The 22,972-nt window shown below is 36.9% G+C and overlaps 1 protein-coding gene across 2 annotated transcripts; it reads right to left on the reverse strand.

Annotated features, from left to right (window-relative positions):
- Positions 1-881: 881 nt before the first annotated feature.
- On the reverse strand, positions 882-22,743 carry LOC136065558 (uncharacterized). 2 transcript variants are annotated; one of them, XM_065768911.1, is made up of 8 exons: positions 22,513-22,743; positions 21,614-21,731; positions 18,954-20,773; positions 18,765-18,855; positions 18,540-18,680; positions 18,358-18,456; positions 18,193-18,274; positions 882-1,618 (listed from the first exon to the last, which is right to left on the reverse strand). In XM_065768911.1, the coding sequence occupies exons 5-8, from the start codon at positions 18,654-18,656 to the stop codon at positions 1,059-1,061; spliced, it is 858 nt and encodes a 285-aa protein (XP_065624983.1). In that variant the 5' UTR covers positions 18,657-18,680; positions 18,765-18,855; positions 18,954-20,773; positions 21,614-21,731; positions 22,513-22,743; the 3' UTR covers positions 882-1,058. Both variants share the same exon structure in this region; 1 of them encodes a protein (XP_065624983.1).
- Positions 22,744-22,972: the final 229 nt, after the last annotated feature.

A 22,972-nucleotide genomic window follows, 5' to 3' on the forward strand; every position in this document is an offset into this window, starting at 1 on the left:
GGAGGTTAATTGCTTGATTTTGAAGTTTAGGGAGACACCACAAATCATCTGATACTTCAGTATGGAGAAATTCAGTTTGCGCAAAATAAAGAGAGAGAATGTTAGAAAATATACACAAGACAGGCACAAACCCACACATGGTATTATCAAAGCCATGTTTGACTATGTGGATGTAGGTTCAACTCTTATTAGTTTTACAATTTCTTCTAAGCTTCCAAATTTCTTCTCTTCTACTTGCAGGTATTGGTTGCATTTTATGTTTTAGCCTGTTCTTTCTTGGGCTACATTCCTAAGAGATTAAACTTTTGGGATGATTGTTTTCCTATTTTTTTTTTATTTTTAGTAAGTTACACAGATGTGTCTGTTGGTCTCACCCATGATCTTACCCTCCATCATGTTCTTGAGGTGGATGAAAAAGTCAATGTTTTGACTAATCCCCGTTAGGTTTAGTCAACATTGATCAAACTTAGTCAAAAATGGAAAGTTTGAGATTTTTAACTATTGAATCATTGGACTGATTGATTCAAGGCCTGATCGGATTAAAAAGACTTCAATTTGTTTATATATTTCCCTATTTTCTTACATTTTAAGGCACAATTTTCATTTTTTAGGGTTTGATCCAACATTTTGGCATGCTAACCGAGGCCAAACAAAATACAATATCAACAACAAAGACCAAATTGAATGCTACCAAAATGTAGAGATCAAATTAACTGTGATACCAAAATGATATTTTCACCATAAATAAATGAATAGTATTTGGCTAAATGTGATAAACAAGAAAAGAGATACTGGGTAAGTTGTAAAATTATATGTTAAAACTTAAAATAAATAAAATAGTTGCTAAAAACTAAAAGATTTAATAACTAGGATACGAATGCTCTAAGAGTTCTCTTTTGCGCTTGTGTAATAGTTTTTATCCGAAAATATTATGAAGCTAACCGAACAACAATGACAAAAAAATTTATTTGATCCCCTTCTAAACACTCAGAAACACAATATCTATGCATACAATCAATCTTTACAAAGACATCCTTAGATCACTCTCCAGCATACTGTCAAACACAGCTAGGGCCAATAAAGGAATCCCCTTTAAACCAACCAATGGGCAAGATTCCAGAGAACCCATTTCTAGAGGCCCATTTAATACAATCATAAACCAAAGAATTACAACTTTTGTGTACGCAAGAGAAATCCACAGTCGTATCAGTAAGAGTATCCAGCGTAGTAAATACTTCTTGAACAGTACCCTTAATTTCCAACTGTGCGTCTGTTTTCCTGTTCAAAGCATTAACTACTAACGGTGCATCTCCTTCTATGATGGCTTTTCGCACTGAATATTGTTTGATTAAATGCACCCCACATTGGAAAGCAAGAGCGTCTGCCTCTAGTGAGCTAGTTACATTACCAATTGCTGTTTCTGCATTAACGACATTACCTGCTTCATCTCTCACTACCGCTGCTAAAAAAGCGGAGTAGTGCACTTCGGCACCTACATTGAATTTGAGCCATGAGCTTGGGGGAGGAGACCAAGAATATTCCTGAGATCTCATGCTATTATGCTGTAATCCCTGGGCCTCATTTCTTCCAAGAATTTCCCCCACTTCAGGCGCGGTACCTTTGAAGATTTTGTCATTAGCCTTTTGGGTCAACAATTAAATGCTAAAACATTAATGTAATGTATGGTTTGGGTGTCCAATATGTGCCTCCTAGTCCCACATCCAAATGATCCGGAATGTAGTAATGTGTAGGAACCTAAATGCTCAAGAATGTAGATATGTCCATGTTTAGTTTGATAAAGAATCTAACAAGATTCTCATACACATCGGGTTCTCATGTTTGATTTATCTTATAGGAATTATTTAGTGTTACTAAAATATTTTTATTTTTATTTTCGATAATTCAATAATTGGGAGAGAAATACAAACCCTGAATATTTTTGTAAAAAAAATTCGAGTGCTAACTAAGCTCCTGGCAAAGTATTCTTAGATTTTAAATGTAATGTAAGTATTATTCACCACCTTTTTGAAGGACTCTACAAATAAACAATAAGAAAAATAATGAATCACAAATCAAGTCAAATGTCTAAAAATAATAGTCTAAAACTAACACATATAAGACCAATTTTATTCTATTTTTCAATTGTCAGGACATCACGTACGGCGTATCAATTAAAATTATTTTCTTAACTAAAACAATTCCAAATTGGAGATAAAAAATCAAAGTTAAAAATAATCCTTAAATCTTAATATAACCAAAATATCAACAAAAAAAGTTACTTTATTAGAAAAAAGTTTTATTTTGGGTAATCAAACGATATTAAATTGACAACATAAACTTTTCCACAGGATGGGAACATGGATACTAACCTTTTAGAAAGAAAATCCACATTCCTCAATCTATTTGCAACCAAACATTTTAGTAATACCGATCAACCAAACAGATCATTAAATTTCTTCTTCAAAACATCTGGATTTGGATCAGTCCCTAACCCTTCTCTCTATACCACCCTCAAATGTGTTCTTTATAATTTATTTAATTTTGTCATTTAATTCCCGTTTCTCTCTCTTGAACTCCTCTTCGCCAGGGCTAAGAATGCAATAGTCGCCACTACTATGTTGTCTAGTTTTAGAGGAACTAGTAAGTTACCCTGCGATGCTTGGATAATATTGTAATATTTTATGTAAGATGATATTGGAGAATGTTGCATATGTATTATAACATAACTATTATAAAAATTTATTAGTAATGAGTTCATCATAAAAGGTAACAATTATAAATTGCACACACATATCCATTATAAGTATTCAATTGAACTAATGAGAAATAAAATAAAAAAATAAAAAAAATAACTTTGAAGGAAAATTATAGAATAAAAGTTTATATAGAATGTGTTTTTCTCTTTTTCCTTAATTCTAAAACAAAATACATATTCCAAACACTCACAATCAATCACATCATTTACAAAACCCATAAATCCACGTCTGACCTTAACACAAAATCGTAATTGTCATTGTCACTCAATATAAAATGCAAGTCCCTCTTCCTTGGTTGTAGCTAATTTATACGGGTTAAGATTAGATGAGACAATAATGTTAAAGTTAGGTAGGTGTCGCCGAAAAATTGAAGATAAATGAAATTGTCTTTGGTCTGTGTGTATTTAAAAAGGGATGGCATGAAGGACGATGGCATGAAGGACTATGATTAGGTATATATAAAGGGGTAGAAGTGCAAGAAGTGAAAATGATGAATTAAAATGCAAAAAGTTTTGTATGTATCTATGAGAAACATTGAATCAAAGGATACAAAGAATATTTATTTTTCAATTAAAAAAGTCTTGAAACATTGAACAAAATGAAACAAAAAGTCAATATTTAATTTGTTCTTATCTCCGATGTGGCACTTGAGAATATTTTAATTCTTTTTGCATAGAATGCGTCACTTGGCAGAATCTCATACTTTCCCACATGAGGTCTCTGCTTTTATATATATATATATATATATTTGATTTGAGGTTTGGATCTCTTTCACTCAGGAACCGTATATGTGTGTATGAAAAATGTCTCTCCAAACTTTCTCTCCAAATTAGTTTGGAGAGAAACCCTTCAACTCCTATTATATCTTTTTATTGTATGTAAATTTTGAAAACACTTCAAACTAGCCTTGGCAACTATTGCATTTGGAATAACATAATATATTATTATTATTATTATTATTATTATTATTGTAGGGACACGATTTGCGGCCCAAGCCCATGATGTATGGGATCTTGGTCCAATAAGACCAGTACAATAAATTTGTAGGGAGTGGGTCAAAGAACTAGGCCCTAATAAGCTGGACAATGGCTAGTATTGGATTAAATGACAATCAAACACAAATAAGAGGTTCTGATATCAATAGACTTTCAGTCCGAGGAGGTCACACTTATATAAATTGATCACAATTGAATACAAGAACCATTTAGATTGCTACAATGTTCTCTCTCTCCTTTTTTTTTTCCCCTCTTGGAAGGTCTCTTACATTATATAGCTCTCTTTGGACCATCTTGATCCTACACTTATTGATCATTTGAACTCTTACTTGAGTACCTATCCCATTAGACACCCTCTTTGGCTTTCTGTGAGTTATGGTAGCCAAGACAGCACTGTTCAAAGGTCTTCTCCACATAAATGCGGCCAGAAAAGTAGCTACAGTGCATTTAATACGGTGGTAGCAGCTTTTCCTTAGATATTTTTGGGTTCCCTTCCTTCTCATATATTCATGAGGCACGTCCATATCATTGGAGCTTCCTGGAGGGTCATTCTAATTGCTAGAATGGATACTTGAGTTGCATTCATCATATCTAAGGAGGAGTTCCTCCTCGGACCACCTTCCATTTGTTCCTTACTCATGAGACTTCAAATTGAAACCCCTAATAATTATTTGTTCCTCCTGGGACAATTCAACGTCCTCGGAAGAAGCCCAAGGCCCAATATATGATCTTGGGCCTTCATCCCTAAAATAGCCCCTCAAAATTCCGGTTTTTCCGTCTCATCCAAGGAGAAAAAGTGGGGTTTTGACTTTTAAGAGATAAAACCAACTGATTCCTTGATTCACTCGTGTGGAAGTGCGGTTTTATGCGCCTCATAATTTCTACTGATGCTTTGTAGCCCACGAGGCATCATTAATTGCTCCAGGCAGCATTATGTTTCCCACATCCAACGGTGAGGTGCCAATCCAACCGCATATGTTTTTCCCAGGATTTTGAGCAGGAGTATTCCCACTCATTTTCTTCCCCTATATAAAGCATACAGGGAAATCATTTCCTCATTTCACAAATCTTCAAGCTTTCCAGAGATATCTAACACTCAAATTCTTAAAACTTTCCAAGTCACCAGACTTTTCTCACCCGTTCCTCAAGAAATCTTTTGAAAACCTTTCTAAAGGTATCAGGGATTAGCACACGCTTTAGTTCCTATAAGTTTATATTCTTTCAAACATTTCTTTTTCTACTCAGCCAATCTCCTCGGCCATCCAGTTCTTATTTCTTCACTTACAAATTCCAGTTGCTTTTTCTTAGGTTGTCCAAATGGGTAGATTCACGAGCCTAGTAGACTCCCCTATCTTTAAAGATAAGTACCACATACCCCAGGAAGTTGGCTTACGATATTGTTCTCTAGAACAAATCGTGTCACACAGAAGGGAAAGGGAGGTCATCATCCCCATAATAGGTTTTATTGAGGGAGGGATGACTCTTCCCATGGGTAGGATAACATGAGACTACCTCTTTAACCATAGCTTATGCCATCACCAATGTGCACCTAATATGTTTAGGATCTTAGACTGTGTCGATGCTCTTAACAAGCATCTCCAATTGGGACTTACTTGGCACGATGTGGTCCACCTATATGAATGCCATTCACAATCCAACTGAGGGTTTTACCTCAAGTCTCGATTTCCCATCGTCAGGCTTATCTCGTGCCTCCTTAAATCTAACAAAGGGATGAAGGACGATTACCTCATCGCTTTAGGGGCGTGGCATGATGGTCTTCATTGCCCAGTCCGAGAGGGAATGCCAAGTGGGATACCTTAGGTTTCCTAGCAAGAGACTTAGATTCTCTAACCCTAACCATATCATTATCTCTATGTCATTCTACTGTCTTTTGATGAAAGAATTCGATTTTCTAACTGTGTTTTGCTTCTCGGCTATGTTTGAGATAAGAATCACGTTGCTCCTCGCTTAGCTTTACCAACGTTGTAGCTCTTAATTACTTACTCAAATTGGAAATATCTATAAGCGAGGATGGACAGCTACAAGCCATCCACCTGATTCTAGAGTTTGAACCCATATCGAAGATATTCCAAGAGATCGAACACGCCATTAGAGCAGGTGACCCACGATTGGCTAGTATCGATGTATCAAAACCGGACTTCCTTACTCGGTGCGACCTTCCTCCAATCGTACTACCGCCCTGACAAAATCCTCCACTGTTCGGAATACCACTCCAACAGATTCCGCCTCAAGCAACTGTAGTAGAAGAAGAGATAGTATCTTCTCGTTTATCTCTTGAGGAAAAGATGGACAAATTATGTTTTGAAGAGGAAGGAGGAGCGCAGGAAAGGCCCGTACAGCTCTCGGATTCTGAAACCGAGTCTGATAGATTTTCTATAGCTCATCCTCCGAGAATAATTGTTGCCCAAGTCACCACTAGCTCAAAGGAAGAAGAAGAAGGCATGGACCTGAAGCAAAGGACCGGCTTAAGGGGTTTAATGGCTAACAGGAACAAGGGATCAACTTCGAAAGAAGTCCCTAAGACCCAAGTTCCTCCCAATCTCCCTCCTCCTCCCCGGCTCCCTACTGACCTCGGACTGCAAGCCAACTCGAATCTAAAGAAGAAAATGCCAGTTGAGGACCTAGAGGAAGGTGAGGTTGCCCCTAAAAAGGGGGCTAAACAACAGAAGAAGGCTAAGGACCCCTAGGACAAAAGAGCCAAGTCTGTGGAGAGTCGGGACGAGGCAGAAATGCGCCAAGGGCCGCGAACCTAGGCCCTTCAACTGGAGATGGAGGGCGCTCCCATCCCTTGGGATGCAACGATTTGGGAGTCTCAGAAGGGGCACACCACCTACCTTGCCGAGGCTTTGAAGCAACCACTTCGTCTCTCCCGAGACATGGAGGGTCTCAGGCATACTAAGTAACCGGACCTCTTCATGTCATTGAAGAGGGACCTTGCAATGGTAAGCCAACCAACATCTCTTTTCACTAAAATACTAAGGTACATGTTCATTCCTATATGTATTTATTTTTATAACCCTTTTGCCACTTCTATGCAGGTTACCCAACAAATTTATGTAGACGAGGAGTGGGTTAGGAACACCCGTAACGAGGTTAAGGCTGAGGCCCACTCCCACCTTGAAGCTGAGAAGGCTCTTGGAGCCGTTAAACAAGAACAGACGCAGTTTTCTAAGAAGCTTAAGGAAGCTATCTAGGCTCGCCAGAGTGCCGAGGTGGGTCTAAAGACCATGGAAAGGCAGGCAGAGGACATGCGCCAAAAACTGCACATAACAAAGATAAACCTGGCCACCGAAAAACAATCTGTTTTGGACCTTAAGGCGAAGTTGCAGAAAGCCAAGGATACAGCTCGAGTGGCCAGGGAAGTAGCTGAGGCTACGGTGAAGGCATCCTACTAACGTGGGGTGTGGGATATGGAGACCCGGCTGGCAGAGGAGGTGGCCGTAGTATGTAGGGACTACTGCACCGAGTTATGGAGAATAGCGATGGACCGGGCGGGAGTCCCTGCAAACTCCGAGCTAAGGAAGGCCAAGAATATTTTCTTTCCGGAGGATATTCGAGAAATTCTAGAGTCGGACTCTTCTCCTGAGTAGCTCCTTACCAGCCAAGCTCCGCTTCCTGTTGCTAAAGTTTCTAAAGAAGCTAGAGTGGGTAAGGAGGCTCAATCACCAATGAAGGCCAAGCCCTCCGAGGATGCCCTCACTATTAGGGATGTGGTCTCTCAGGCCAAGGATGCTGAGGCTAAGTCTAAAGTTAGTGATGTCCACTCCGAGGCTACTGATCCCAAGAAAGACCCTCCCCAAGCCAAGGCCTAGAATCCTGGATATAGGATTTTCTTTTGTAGTTTTTATTCATTTATTATTATTATTATTATTATTTGTATAACTTTTTGTGATGGCATTCTACCCTCAGACAGTATATTCCCTTTTTTGTTTAATGAAAAATGTTTTTCTTTTTATCTTTCATACCTTTACTTTTGTGTGCTTCGAAGCTTATGACTGTCATAAATAGTATTGAAATGTTGCTGCTCTAACTTTAATAAAAACTGGAAACAATTATGTATCAGTAACAAAGTGATTTAATCCATACTTGCACTATAAAATGACCCTTCTGCAATGAAGGCTGGATCTACTAAGGATAAGTAACGGACTTTGAAAGAAAGAATGGAAGGGGGAGATATTCTCGATTCTGCCCAACACTTGTATAAATAATCAAGGTCATTTAACTTATTCAAAGCCATCAGTCCGAGGAGTTGGTTATAACCTCGAATCTACTTAAATACTCAGATAGATGTCATAGTGTGTTAATTTTTAAAAGCATCTGGTCCGAGGACCCAAACATGACTAAAGTTCTATTTAAACACTTATAAAGATGTCATAGTGTGTTAATTTCCTCAAAGCATCTGGTCCGAGGACTCAGGCATGACTAATGTTCTGTTTAAACACTTATAAAGATGCCATAGTGTGTTAATTTTCCTAAAGCATCTGGTCCGAAGACCAAAGCATGACTAAAGTTCAGTTTAGACACTTATAAAGATGTCATTGAGTGTTAATTTCACCCAAGTATGTGGTCCGAGAAACCTGACATAACTTAGGATCTGTTTAACACTTATAAAGATTGAACAATAGGAAGTATAATGCCTTTATACAACAAATGAACATATTGACAAAGGAAACTTTCATTAATAATAATACATTTTCATGTTGATTACATTCCAAGGGCGCGGTATTACATGCTCATCTAAGTCTTCTAGAAAATATGCCCTCTATACCAGCCACTGAGATGATGCGATATGATCCTTCCCAATTGGGCCCTACCTTTCCCCATGCTGGGTTCTTTGCAGTGCCCAAAACTTTCCTCAATACCAAGTCGCCGGGCACTAATTGCCTTAGCTTTACATTGGCATCATAACCTTGCTTGAGTTTGTGTTTGTAGTATGTCAATTGGACCATTGCACTTTCTCTTCTTTCTTCAATAAAGTCTAAGCTCTTTTCTAGCAACTCATTGTTACTGCTCGGACTAAATGAGCTAGTCTTTAGCGTTGGGAAGCCCGTTTTTAAAGGAATAACACCTTGGCACCATAAGTCATTGAAAATAGAGTCTCCCCTGTTGATCTGTGAGGTGTGGTTTGATATGTCCATAGGACATGTGGCAGTTCTTCCACCCACTTTCCCTTCGCATCATCCAACCTCTTCTTGAGTCCATTCACTATGACCTTGTTAACAGCCTCGGTTTGTCCATTCCCCTAGGGATAAGCTGGGGTAGAATATCTATTCGTAATTCCCAATTCACATCAATATCTTCTGAAGAACTTACTATCAAACTAAAGGCCATTGTCCGAGATGATGGTGTGAAGGACCCCGAACCGGGTGACAATGTTTTTCTAGACAAACTTCTTGGCATCCACATCTCTGATGTACCAGCAGATACCTCTTATTCCCTGCTTCCGTGGGGAAATGGCCAACTATATCTAAGCCCCATTGAGCAAATGGCCAAGGGCTGAATAGGGGGTTAAGGACTTCTCTTGGCTGATGTATATTTGGTGCAAATCTTTGTCATTGATCACACTTCTTCATATATTCTGGCGCTTCTCTCTGCATATTTGGCCACCAGTAGCCCTGAGTGATGGCTCTGTGAGATAAAGATCTGCCTCTTGTGTAGCTTCCACAAATCCCTTCATGTAACTCTTCAACAAGTACCTTTGACGCCTCAGGGTGAATGCAAAGTAGATATGGTCCAGAAAAAGAGCGTTTGTATAATTTTTGCTCCTCGAACAGCCAAAAACGAGGCGCCTTTCTTCTTATCTTATCAGCTTCTGATTTGTCTTCCGACAAAATGTCCTCTCTCAGGAATAGTACTATAGGATCCATCCAATTAGGCCCTACTCTGACTTGGTGAACATGGACCACCTTTCCCGTTACCTCTGTGGGTTTGCACAAGTCTTCTATAAGAATAACCTATAAGAATAACCCGAGGTAAGCTTTGCGCCGAAGAGGTTGCAAGTGTGGCTAGGGAATCGGCATGTGTGTTTCCACTTCTAGGGATGTGCAATAGGCTAAAGGATTCAAATCCTTATTGCAAATGCCTAACCTGACTTAAATACCCTTGCATTCTCTTATCTCTTGCTTCTAGTTTACCTTTCACCTGGCCGACGACTAGTCTTGAGTCCAAGGACATCATTCCTGTCGTTCCTCCAATTCTTTGAACCATGGATATTCCCTCCAGCAAAGCTTCATATTCAGCCTCATTATTCGTGGCTGAGAAGCCCAATTTTAACAATTTCTCAATGGTAAGCTTTTCAGGTGAAATCAGAACTAGCCCCACTCTAGAGCCCCTTTGATTTGCACACCATCAACGTTTACCTTCCAGAGTAAAGGTTCTTGTAGGGAGATTGTGCCAACCGATTTTCCATCCATGTGTTATGTCACTGCTACTTCTTCTAATAGGGGTTCAGCGAACTCAGCCACTAGGCACTACGAGGCATGTACTTGATGTCAAAAGCCCCTAGAACTATGCCCCATTTAGCAATCCTCCCCGTGTATTCAGCACTTCGAAGTATGACCCTGAGTGGAAGTTGAGTTAGGACGACGACTGTATGTGCTTGGAAGTAATGGGGAAGCTTTCGTGTACCATGCACCACTGCTAGGATGGTTTTCTCTAATGGTAGGTAGCGAACCTCGGCCTCATGTACTGACTTACTCACGTAGTAAACTGGCATTGTATGCCACTGTCAACTCGTATCAACACCAAACTCACAGCATGAAGGGCCACAGCAATATAAGCAAATAGAATTTCATCCATCTTAGGGCTGGACATGATAGATGGATGAGAGAGATATTCCTTAAGTTGCTAGAAGGCCAAAGAACACTCCTCGGTCCACTTAAATCCCTTCCATTTATTCATCAACAGGAAGAAGAGTCTGCATCTATCCGCTGACCGAGAGATAAACCGGTTCAAGGCAACAGTCATTCTGGTTAGTTTCTGAACTTCCTTGAGATTCTGAGGTGGTTGTAAACTGTTTATTGCCTTAATCTGGTCGGGATTAACCTCGATTCCCCGGTAAGTCACCATATAGCCCAGAAACTTTCTTGATCCCACACTAAATGAGCACTTGGAAGCGTTAAGGCGTAGCTTGTGTTTCCACAAAATTTCAAAAATGTTTCTGAGGTCTCCCATATGCTCAGACACCACCTTGCTCTTCACCACCATGTCGTCTATATAGAATTCAATACTCTTACCAAACTGTGGTTCAAACATCTTAGTCAACATCCTTTGATAGGTGGATCCTACATTTTTCAAGTCAAATGACATCACTTTGTAATGGTAATTTCTTGTGGGAGTTGTGGGAGTGACAAAGGCTGTCTTCTCCTGATCATCCAGAGCTAGTGGTATTTGATGGTATCCTTGAAAGTCATCTAAGAAGCTCATCTGAGGATGGCCTACAGTAGCATCTACTAGCTGGTCTATTCGAGGCATAGGGAAGGGATCTTTTGGGTAAGCCTTGTTTAAATCCGTGAAATCTACACATACTCGCCATTTCCCATTCTTTTTCTTTACTACGTGATCTTTTGGGCCAGCCATTCAAGGTAGAAAACTTCCCTGATAGCCCCTGCCCGCTTAAGCTTCATCACCTCATCTTTGACGGCATCGGAATGGTCTTTAGATGAGCGTCGAGGAGGTTGTTTCTTGGGGGTAACAGATGAATTAACATTCAAATGGTGGAAAATGAAGTTGGGTCCACCCCTGAAGCTTCATAAGCACTCCATGCGAACACATCAACATTTTTTCTAAGGAACTCAATTAGCTCTTCCCCTTCTTAGAGAGGTAGCCGGAGCCGACTTGAAAGAACCTCTTCGAATCGTCGCCAACAACAACCTTTTCTTGATCTTCACATTTCACTTCCTTGGTTGATCCATTGTCAGGCAGCACCAGAGTTTTTGATTACTATAAGCCACATTCAGCAGAAGCCGAGGACTCAGCTTCGGGTCAATGTAAGATGGCAGCCACCATGCATTGCCTAGCCATAGACTGACTCCCCACAATCTCTTTAACCTGGCCCTCTAATGGATATTTCATCTTCTAGTGCAGGGTAGAAGAAACAGCTCCTAAGGCATGAAGCTAAGGCCTAGCCACAATAGCTGTGTAGGGTGAATAAGCGTCCACCACAATGAAATCCACCTCCACCATGTCCAAAACGGTCTGTATGGGCAATCTAATCTGACCTCTTGGAGTAACAGTCTTCCGCTCGAAACTTACTAGAGGGGAATCGTACGCCGTTAGGTCCTCGGGTTTTAAATTCAGCCCCTTGTACAGGTCGAGGTATATTATCTCGACAGCACTGCCTTGGTCTACCAACACTTTCTTCACATCATACCCCCTATCCTAAGTGGGACCACCAGAGCATCGTCATAGGGTTGGATGGTTCCGATCTTATCTTCATCCGATAAGCCCAAAACCTGTGGGACTTCTTTTTCGGCTCTTTTTGGCTCCGAATTGTTGTCCTTAGTGGATATCCAAACCACTAACATCACTCTAGAGGGACAAGAATCGGTCCTACCAGGAGCAGCAAAGATGACATTAATCGTTCCCAAAAAAGGTCTTGAAGAAGCGTCTCCCTAGGGATCCGAAACTATTTGCTCCGCCCGGCTACTAGAATGGTGCAACAGCTGCTTCAACTTTCCTTCTCGGACTAGCTGGTCCAGATGGTCCCACAAATTCCTACAATCTTCCGTAGTGTATCCCTGATCCTGATGGTATTAGCAATAAAGACTCTGGTTACGCCTCATGGGGTTTCTAGCAATCTTGTTCGACCATTTGAAGAATGGCTCATTCTTAATCTTCTCTAGAACCTGATGTGCCGGTTCTCGTAATACTGTATTAACCGTCTGGGTGTTGGCAGACCCTGATTGTCTAGTGAAATCTCTCCGAGGTCGGTTATTATTGTATTAGTCCGCCCTGAAGTCTCTCTTCTACTGAGAGATAACCTTAGCCTTTCCTTTACCCAGTTGCTGGTCTTCCTCAACCCTTTTATACTTGTCAATCTGGTCCATAAGTTGGTGCAGGCTGGTGACAGGTTTTCTTGTTAGGGATTTTCTTAAACCATGCTCGGTTGGAAGGCCATTCTTGAAAGTACTAATGGTGACATCATCAAAGTCACCATCTATCTCATTGTACATCTCCTACTACCTATCCGAGTATGTTTTTAGGGTCTCCCCTTCTCGCATGAATAAAGATAGTAGGGAGTCTAAGGGCTGAAGGACCCTGGTACATGTAATAAAACGAGAGCCAAATGCCCGAGTAAGCTCCTTGAAGGAATCTATGGAATCTGCCCTTAGGCCGTCGAACCATCTCATCGCCACGGGTCATAGACTGGATGGAAACACCTTGCACATCAAGGTTTCGTCCTTAGAATGGACAACCATTCTTTGACTGAAATAGCGCATATGCTTTACCGGGTCCGTTCGCCCATTGTAGATAGTGAATGTTGGCTAATGGAAACACCGAGGAAAAGTTACCCCTTTAATCCTATACGTGAAGGGCTACTTGGATATCTGGTTCAAAACTTTACTCATAGCATCGTTTCCCAGCCCTCTGTGAGTTGGGCTCTGGCATTTGTGTTCATGGTGGTACTCCTCTTCATATGAGAAAGATTCACTAGGAGGAGTCCTTGACCTATGTCGATAACTGCTATCCTTCTCATTGTCGAAAGAGGAATTAGATGGGGAGGGAGTTCATCTTCGTTGTGCATGGTGTAACTTCCTCTTTAGATGGTCGATCTCCCCCTGCTTGGCTCTTTCATTCTGCTCTTAAAAGACATGACTCCCAAGCCGAGAATGACCTTTACTAGCATGTGTGGTATGTGCACTACCTTCTTGATCTCGCTTGCGTTCAAGGTTAAGGAAGTCATCCTGTCGCCTAGAACCCATGGATTCTTCTCGATGAGGACCTGATCCTACCATAGTTAGACGTCGAACTCACTATCACACAAGTTCTTCTCACAGAAGACGCCAATTGTAGGGACACAATTTGCGGCCCAAGTCCAAGATGTATGGGATCTTGGTCCAATGAGCCTAGTACAATAAATTTGTAAAGAGTGGGTCAAAGAACTAGGCTCTAATGAGCTGGACAGCGACTAGTACTAGATTAAATGACAATCAAACACAAATAAGAGGTTCTGATATCAATAGACTTTTAGTCCTAGGAGGTCACACTTATATAAATTGATCACAATTGAATATAAGAACCATTTAGATTGCTACAGTGTTCTCTCTCTCATCTTTTTTTTTTTTCTTCTCCTAGAAGGTCTCTTACATTATATAGCTCATTTTGGACCATCTTGATTCTACACTTGTTGATCATTTTAGCCCTTACTTGAGTACATATCTCATCAGACACCCTCTTTGGCTTTCTGTGAGTTATGGTAGCCAAGGTAGCACTGTTCAAAGGTCTTCTCCACATAAATGTGGTCAGAAAAGTAGCTGCAGTTCATTTAATGCGATGGTAGCAGTTTTTTCTTATATATTTTTGGGTTTCCTTCCTTCTCGTATGTTCATGAGGCACGTCCATATCATTGGAGCTTCCTGGAGGATCATTCTAATTGCTGGAATGGATACTTGAGCTGCATTCATCATATCCGAGGAAGAGTTCCTCCTCGGACCACCTTCCATTCGTTCCTTACTCCTGAGACTTCAAATTGAAACCTCTAATAACTATTTGTTCCTCCTCAGGCCATTCAACTCCCAAGGCCCAATATATGATCTTAAGCCCTTATTCCTACAATTATTATTATTATTATTATTATTATTAGAGAGCATTATCATATTTATTTTGTGTTCATTTATGAATTTTATATTTAATTTTGAATAATTAAATTTACGCTTAAAATTAATTTTAATGTATAAATAAGTTTTTTGTAGAAGACTGGAATTAATTCTAGAAAAAATTATCAATAAAAGGCACTAATGGATTTGTGTAAAGAAGACGGCTAATAGCTAATTTTTATAATGGCCCTAATGAATTTAAAATTTAACCCAATTAAATTTGATTCCAATTGAAAGGAAGGAATCCAAAAGAAATTTGAAATTTCGATCAGAATTTCAACCTCCGCAAGCTTTAGTATTTTGGGTATAACTTTCGGCTCAAATATCGAATTGTGATGATTCAAGTAGGAGAGCTACTTTAGAGGGATACAACTTTGTAGTTTATGGAAACTCCAAATTCTAAGGGTTGATGGGCCAAAAAATTTGGTTTAGTAAAGGCTAAAATCATAGGTTTTTTATAGACAAGAATTCTATTTGTGATAGAATTTCTTGGCCTATTAAAGGCTGTTTAGGTCAAGATTCAAAGGGTGGCAGCCTTAGAACTAAAATTAGGCTTTCTTTTAAAGTTTCATTTCAATTTGTAGAGTTTTCTTTGGTGTAATGACTTGCTAGATGTCTTACTAAGGTAAAGGGGAAAACCCGACTTTTTATTGGTATGTTCTTAACAATACTTTGACGATTTTGGTGCTTATGTTTTTGTGTTTTTTATTGATTTAATTTTCTAGAAATGGGTTTAGTTTTGTATAACTCTTTAATTTAACATTGACTTTGGGCATGTTAAATGCTTAGGATTCCCTATAAATTAAAACATTAGTTTTTTCTTGTCTAAAATCAATTAATTCATAGAGCTACCTTTAGACAATTATTAAATATGTTCTTATTACTAAATCATTCTATTGAAGTAATCTTTGCATTAATTTTAGTTGAGTTATATAATAAAAATTGTTATGTGTTATGTGTATCTCTAAGGAGGCATTTGTTATGGGCTAATATTTTAGGATTCCCATGAATGTTGAAAGATTCTATAATACTTTCATGTTAAGTTGCAAATCACTTAAGGAAATCAGATGTCTAGGGGCATTTGGATTCCCACACAATGCCCTTTTTGTGGGGATGCAAATTTCCTTTGAAAAGGGTTATCCACATTCCTATTCTTAGAAAAATTTACATTTTTTTTATTTATAAAAAAAAAAATTTACCCATTTGCCCTACTCTTTAAATAATAGAAATCAAATTAAAAAATTGCTATTATAAATATTGACAATTTAATAATTATTTTTGTCATACGTTATACTATAGTTTTATTGAATTTGCCATGATTTATAATTTAAATTTTGTTTCTCATAATTTATTTGAAGGAAGATAAAAAAATTTTAAAAAAAAATTAAAAAGAAACTTGATATTGTGTTTACTAATAAAATGATATTTTAGGAAAATAAATAATTCTCATAAGATTTCTAGAAATAAATCAAATATAAGAATGTTATATTCCAAGAATTCTTGTTAGATTTCTAATCATAACAAATATAAAAATAGTTACATTCTCAAATCTTTAGATTGTCAGACATTACATTCCTAGATATTCGGATACTAATGGTAATGCAAATTCCCCCAAACCAAACACCTCTTGAGTTTTTAAAATATTGTTTTTTACCCCTATTTAATTTTTCTTTATCAACCCATCATAATTTCTCTTCAAATAAATTTCATTGTTATAATTTTATTTTATTTTGTGAATTGCTAGTCAACTTCATTTCCTTCTGAATTTAACTTTAGCCTCATTGAGTTATCATTTCACGACAATCTTGCACTTGGGAGCAATATTGAAGTCACATCACTATCAGATCTCATTCTCTTAACCACATCAAGGTTGCCCCTCAATACCATTAGTGTCCTCGCACAAAAAGCCAAAAACTGGGAGCAAAAAGCTAGAGGCACTTATTCCTCACATAAGTCACCTCACCAAATCATATTTTACCTATATAGAGGCCAAACTCTTCTAATTATTTGTGCATTTATTTTGCTTTAAAAAAAATTATAACTTGATAGGTTGGGTTGAAAGGGCATGTTTGGTACATGTGTTTAAACAATATTTTTCAATTTTTTTGAAAATACGTGTGGATAAAAAAATATGTAGAAATGTGTGTAATGTTGTTTAAAAACTGAAAACATATATTTAAATAAGTCTACCAAACAACCCCTTAATTCTCCTTATAAATGATAAAAGACAATAACATCCAACTACAAGGCTCATGACAACTATATGTACAATTCTAATTTACTTGCATTCAAATAATTTATAGTAAAAGAGATTGCTGGTATGGGGCGTCTAGACAATAACATCCAACTAAGAGGCTCATGACAGCTATATGTACAATTCTAATTTACTTGCATTCAAATAATTTATAGTAAAAGAGATTGCTGGTATGGGACGTCTAAACACCTTGATATGACAAAATAAAAGTAAAAATTATAAACTTTGAGTTTTGAATATGTTTCGTTTAAACATCAAAGTTTATTAAAATAAATTTATTTATAACATCTATCACAAAATTTGTTAACCTCTCATTAAGCATCATGTGACCATCTGGTTTAATTGAAGTTTATTTCAAATTTGGTGGTTTAAAGGAAACATTTTGAAATTAAGTATAAGATTTAAATGAAACATGTCAAAAACTTTAATTAAGGTCTAAATAAAACTATATGAAACGATTAGGTTTAATAATAACTATTTGAAATTATATGGTTTAAATGAAATTATTTGAAATCATTAGGTTTAAATAAAAATTACCTTTCTTCTAAAATAGAAAAAATGAAAATTACCTGAAGCTTGTCAAATAAATGGGTGTGCTGAAAAGTGAAAACTATATAAGGGGAGTGTCCAATATATCAGAGATCTACTCTATGATTTGCAATAGGGAGAATACGTTATGTGTTATATTATTGTCTTGTTCTTTTAATTATGATAAATGTGATTTTCTTTTCATTTTTCTTTCCTCATAATATATATTTTTTAGTTTTTCTACAATAAATTAAGAAGAAAAATTGTGGATGTGAAAGATGTTGAGAAAGAAATAATGCCCATAAATGATATAAGGTTTTAATACCACAATTCAACCTTTTTTTTTTTTTTTTAACAAAGTTTGGCAACGAACTTGGAGCTACAATTTTATACAATATCTTTTTAATGGATGTAAATTTTGACAAGTTCACTATTAGATTACATTTTCTTTTTATATATTCTTTACTTACAAAATTTCTAGAATATTAAAAATCAATAATTATATCATCATTTAAATGTTTAAATTTCAAGTTTTTATAGTATAAATCATGCATAAAAAATAAGTTTATAGATAGAATATTGAATAATATCTGATTAATATGAAATTTAACTTGTGTATTAAGAACAAAAAGAACATACAATTTAATGGTTAAATTTTCAAAAAATGTAATCATATTAATTTTTTTTAGTAGAAGTTGTAACCTTAAGCTAATTTCAGATAATTTTATTTAAAGTTTATAAGCCCGTGTAATATAATATATATATATATATATATATATATATTTTGTATCTAAACCTTAAATGAAAAGAATGAAACTCACCATCTGGAAATGGCTCAGGACCCGAAGTTGAACCAATATTTTCTAACAGGGGTCTCGTGTTTGCATTAGGGGAATTATGTTTCTGCAAGTGGAAGCAGTGTCAACACATATCATTTCTTAAAAGAAATGTAGATAGTAAGAGAAATGATAAGATTGAGATTGTGCCTGTTGAGATTCCAAAACAAATGCAAGTGGCGCAGGGCCCGAAATTGAACCACCATTTTCAAGCATGGGTTCTGCGTTGGCAGTAGAGGAATTATGTTTCTGCAAGTGAAAGCAATGTCAACACAAACATCATTTCTTAGAAGAAGTGTAAAGAGTAAACAAATAATAGATGGAGATTGTGCCTCTTGAGGTTGAGGTTCCAAGCTTAAAGAACTGCTCGACAAATCCAAGAAACTATCACGAGCTGGAGGTGGCTCAGGACCCGAAGTTGAAACAGGATTTCCAAGCCTGAGTAACATGTCGGCAGTAAAGGGAGCATGCTTCTGCAAGTGAAAGCAATGTCAACACAAACATCAATTCTCAAAAGAAATGTAGATAATCAAATAAATGATAGTCTGAGATTATGCCTCCTGAGTTTCCAAGCTAGAATAAGTCCCCGCAAAAACCGATGGAGAATAAGTAGGTTCAGGAGAGTGGTCATTGTCCTTGCTAGGTGTGCTGAAGTAAATAGAATGAAAAGGGATAAGGATTAAGGAATGCATAAATGGCATATATAAAAGGAATTTAAATTCTTTATGAATGAAAATCGTACTTACATCCTTATAGGATTGTCCAACCAGTCCCCCCACACGTCGAGGCCTCTATGATATCCGGATCCAATCCATTAAAGATTGAATTGATTGTCATAGGTTCAATAAAGAAAGCAGAATTTGATATAGAAGTTGACATTGGAATTGCCAAGATATCACGAGCCATCCTCCAAAGAGTTGGAAATTCTTTACCATTGGTATGCCACCAACCCAATACGTCAAGCTCTTCACTACGAGAAGTAGGCGCTTCTAAATATCGACCGAGCTCTTCCCTTTGTAAATCTCTTTTCGACTCGTACCACGCCCCAAGCACATCACAATCATTATTTCCATATGAGGAAGAACTACGATACGGCTGACTGCTAAAGTCTTCTGCATATCCATCAAAAATTCGGAAAAAATCATCTTTAATCTTTGTGCATAGCGTAGTACCTTCACCATATACTTTTTTGAGCGAGAAAAGCACGAAGTCCAATTTTGACCGGGGTCAAAAACTGCTGCAATTGCCGAAACACGAATAAAATCGCGACAGTAGTTGTCAAATCTCGCTTTCATTTTGTTTGCAATCAAGCGAATGAGTTCTTGTTCACTTTTTTGCCACTTAAGCAAAATCTTACTAATATAACAAATTTTCCAAAAATACATATATGTAATAAAACATTTGCTTCCCAAAAAACGTTGAACGACATCATAGAAATCTTTCAAACATTCGACTATGGCTTTTGCCGAATTCCATTCCTCCATAGATATATTTACAGGGAAGTCATAATCACGACTCTGTAGGTAAGAAAAAGTTTCCTCGTACTTCAATGCACTCTGAAGCATGAAAAAAATAGAATCCCACCTTTGAGAAGTTAGATCAACCTCGTGAAACTTTTGTGCCCCATCTGCTGTTTCACTATAGTATATGATAGCCTTCCTTATCTTATGAAGAATTAGAACTATCTCATCCAATCCATCCTGAACAAGGAGATTTATAATATGTGTAATGCAAGGGATGTGAAATAATGTCCGTTTGTGAGGAGGGTAACCTTGAAGATCAAGCCATGTGTCTAAGTTATGAACCATTTTCTTATTTGAGGAAGAATGTTCTACTGTTATAGAGCACAATTTCTTGTTAATCTTCCATTCTCGAAGCAGACCTTTTACCATCTCACAAAGAGTTTCTCCTGTACAGTTCTCTAGACTTTTTAGGGCAAGAATCTTCTTCTTCAGTTTCAGACCATCTTCACTAAATTGCAAAGTAAAACAACAATACCTGTTCTTTTTATCATGACATGTCAAAAAATTAAGTATTAAATGGAAGCGACAAGAGAGCATTTCAAAATATTTCCGGAGTTTCTCCCTTTCTTCTCTATAGACACGAAGAATGTCAGCCTTTAAAGTGTCTAGTGAAGGAAGTTTGAACCTTGGTTGCAAATTTTCCACAAAAATTGAAAAGCGCTCATGCTCAATCATATTCAATGGATACCCATGCTTAATAATCATTCTTACCACATCCAAGCTACTCTTTTCTTCATCAAACATAGAATTCCTATCAATGACAATTGGATTTTTTAAATCACCTGTTTGGCTTGGAAAGACCATCTCTTTACGCGATTCTTCACTTTTTACAGCCGAACATCTCTTCAAGTGATTTTTCAAGTGTGTAGTCCCACTTTTGCTTGACCCTGAAAGGTCCTTTCGACAATGTTTACATATGGCCCGGTGCTCCCCATTAGTTCTTTCATACCTCTCGAAGTCGTTCCAAATCTCAGATGTTAACTGCCTTCTTCGTTTTGAAGGTGGGGCTGCTGAGTTCTCTGGACGTTGCATTTGTTTACCTCCTATCAACACACATACGAAAGTAATAACTAATAAGACAAATGGTGAGACATATTTAAACCAATTTAAGCTCTTTATATATATATATATATATATATTTTTTTAAGTCATAAAGTTGTCTGAGCCCGACCTGGTTTGAACCGGGGAACTCTAGTGTGTGAGACTAGTGTAATAAATTATCCAAAATGTTGGTTTGGTTTAAACCAACTTTTAAGCTTAAAAGATGGAAATAAAATGTCCAAAATGTGTTTGCATGTCACAATAATGAAGGACAAGCTAAAGAGCGTGAGGCAGACGGGAAGAAAAATCATAGTTAAATTTAATAATTGCACTAATAATCATTATCATGTCTTCATGGGCAAATCTCTTTCTTGTATATATACAAAATATGCACTGAATAACCAAAGAACGCAGAACACAATAATGCAAAACTCTCGGTCTACAAAGTACAAAATATCAACAACAAAAAAAGAAAGAAAAAAGAAACTGAGAGAGCGAAAAATATTAAAGTTACTATCATTTTTATTATTTTTATTTTTATTTTTATTATATTATTATTATTATTATTTTATCAGACTATCATTTTTATTATAAAAACTTACATGTTGACAAACTAATAAATAATAACTGTAATTAGTGCTACATCAATAAGATAATAAATAAATTATTTAATATCTATTTATTGGCTGCTTAAAATTAGAAGACGCCTTTATGCTTAATATATAATAAAATTTGTAATATTGGGAGACAAAATACAAAACCGAAAATGGAAAAAAAAAAAAAAATGCAGTTGAAAAGAAAGAAAAGCAATGGAAATAGTCATCAAATAACTAAATACTCACTGTGAAAAGAGAGGTGGAGGCCGGAGGGAGCGATTTTGACTTAGGAGACTTTGGGCACGGATGTGCTGAATTCACCAGGCAATACCCCTCAAAATACCAATTAGGCAATTAAATGTACCTAATATCGCAACATTGTAAAATAGTAAAATACAGGCAAATAAATAAATTTATAAAATCTTTGAAATAGAAGAATACATTATTTCATGTCCATAATCTACTAAAAATAATCCTCTATTAAATAGTTTAAAATTTTCTACTTATCATTAAAAAATAATTCTACTTAACAAATAAGAACAGAGGCGTTTTATATATGCCTGTCTCATACACGTTAACCAAAAAAATAAATAAATAAAAATACAAACTAATTCAAATATTCAGTTACCTAATTCAAAAATATATATAATTAAAATTGTTATACACTTGGACCTAAGTTCTGGAATTTAAGGTATGTATATCCTGTGGATAGAATGTCAAAGTTTAAAATATCTAGCCTCCCAAATCCAATTCCTTATCTTGTCTTGTAATTGGGTCGTTGGAGAAGTTAATGAGGGAGCTCACTTTTTTGCTAAATGGTGTTTGCTGTGTAAATTTTTCGGTTCTTTTGACCTTAGCCCCTCTTGTTTTGTTGATGTTATCAGAAGGGAGGCTGGGTGCCTTCTTGTTTTATAGTTGTTTTCTTCTTGAATAAAATTCTTTCATTCATAAAAAAGGAAAGGAATTCAAACTCCAAAACTTACTACACTGTCAAAGCACAATTTATAATTTATAATCCTTTCTAACTGTCAATATAAAGATTACTAAGTTTATGATGCGCTTAAAAATTGTTTGAGAAACTGTCTACTATTGTTTTCTGCATTTTTATATGTATAAAGATACAACGAAAAAACAAACAAACTTACATTAATTTAGTCACATAATGCAAGAACTTGTTTGAGCTCCATATATATATATATATATAGTTGAGAGCCACACACAGCCCACCACCAATACCACGGCCGCTCTTCAGTAGACAGTCATTGTGGTGCTCCCACCTCGACTCCGCCACCAGTAACCTCCCAATCCGCCACCAACACCACCACTATTCAGAAAACAGGCGTTGAGTTCTAGTTTTTGCTCTGCTACTGTGTTACGTATGTAGTTTAAGAACATAAGTAATAAATAAGACAATAGTCAACCCTAAGCCTAGTAGCCGTCTTGGGCTTGTTGAATGATAGTTGGCCGACTGCCAGATCTAAATTGATCTTGACCGTCCAATAGACTTGTAAAAGAAATAAGGAGGTGAAAGGACTGCTGATACCGAANTGGTAGATGCTAAGGACGTTGGTTTTAGCTTAAAAAGAGTGCAATATAGTTTTCAAT

Source organism: Quercus suber, unplaced genomic scaffold (assembly GCF_002906115.3).
Source record: "Quercus suber isolate HL8 unplaced genomic scaffold, Cork oak 2.0 scaffold_1022, whole genome shotgun sequence".
Taxonomy (NCBI): Eukaryota; Viridiplantae; Streptophyta; class Magnoliopsida; order Fagales; family Fagaceae; genus Quercus; species Quercus suber.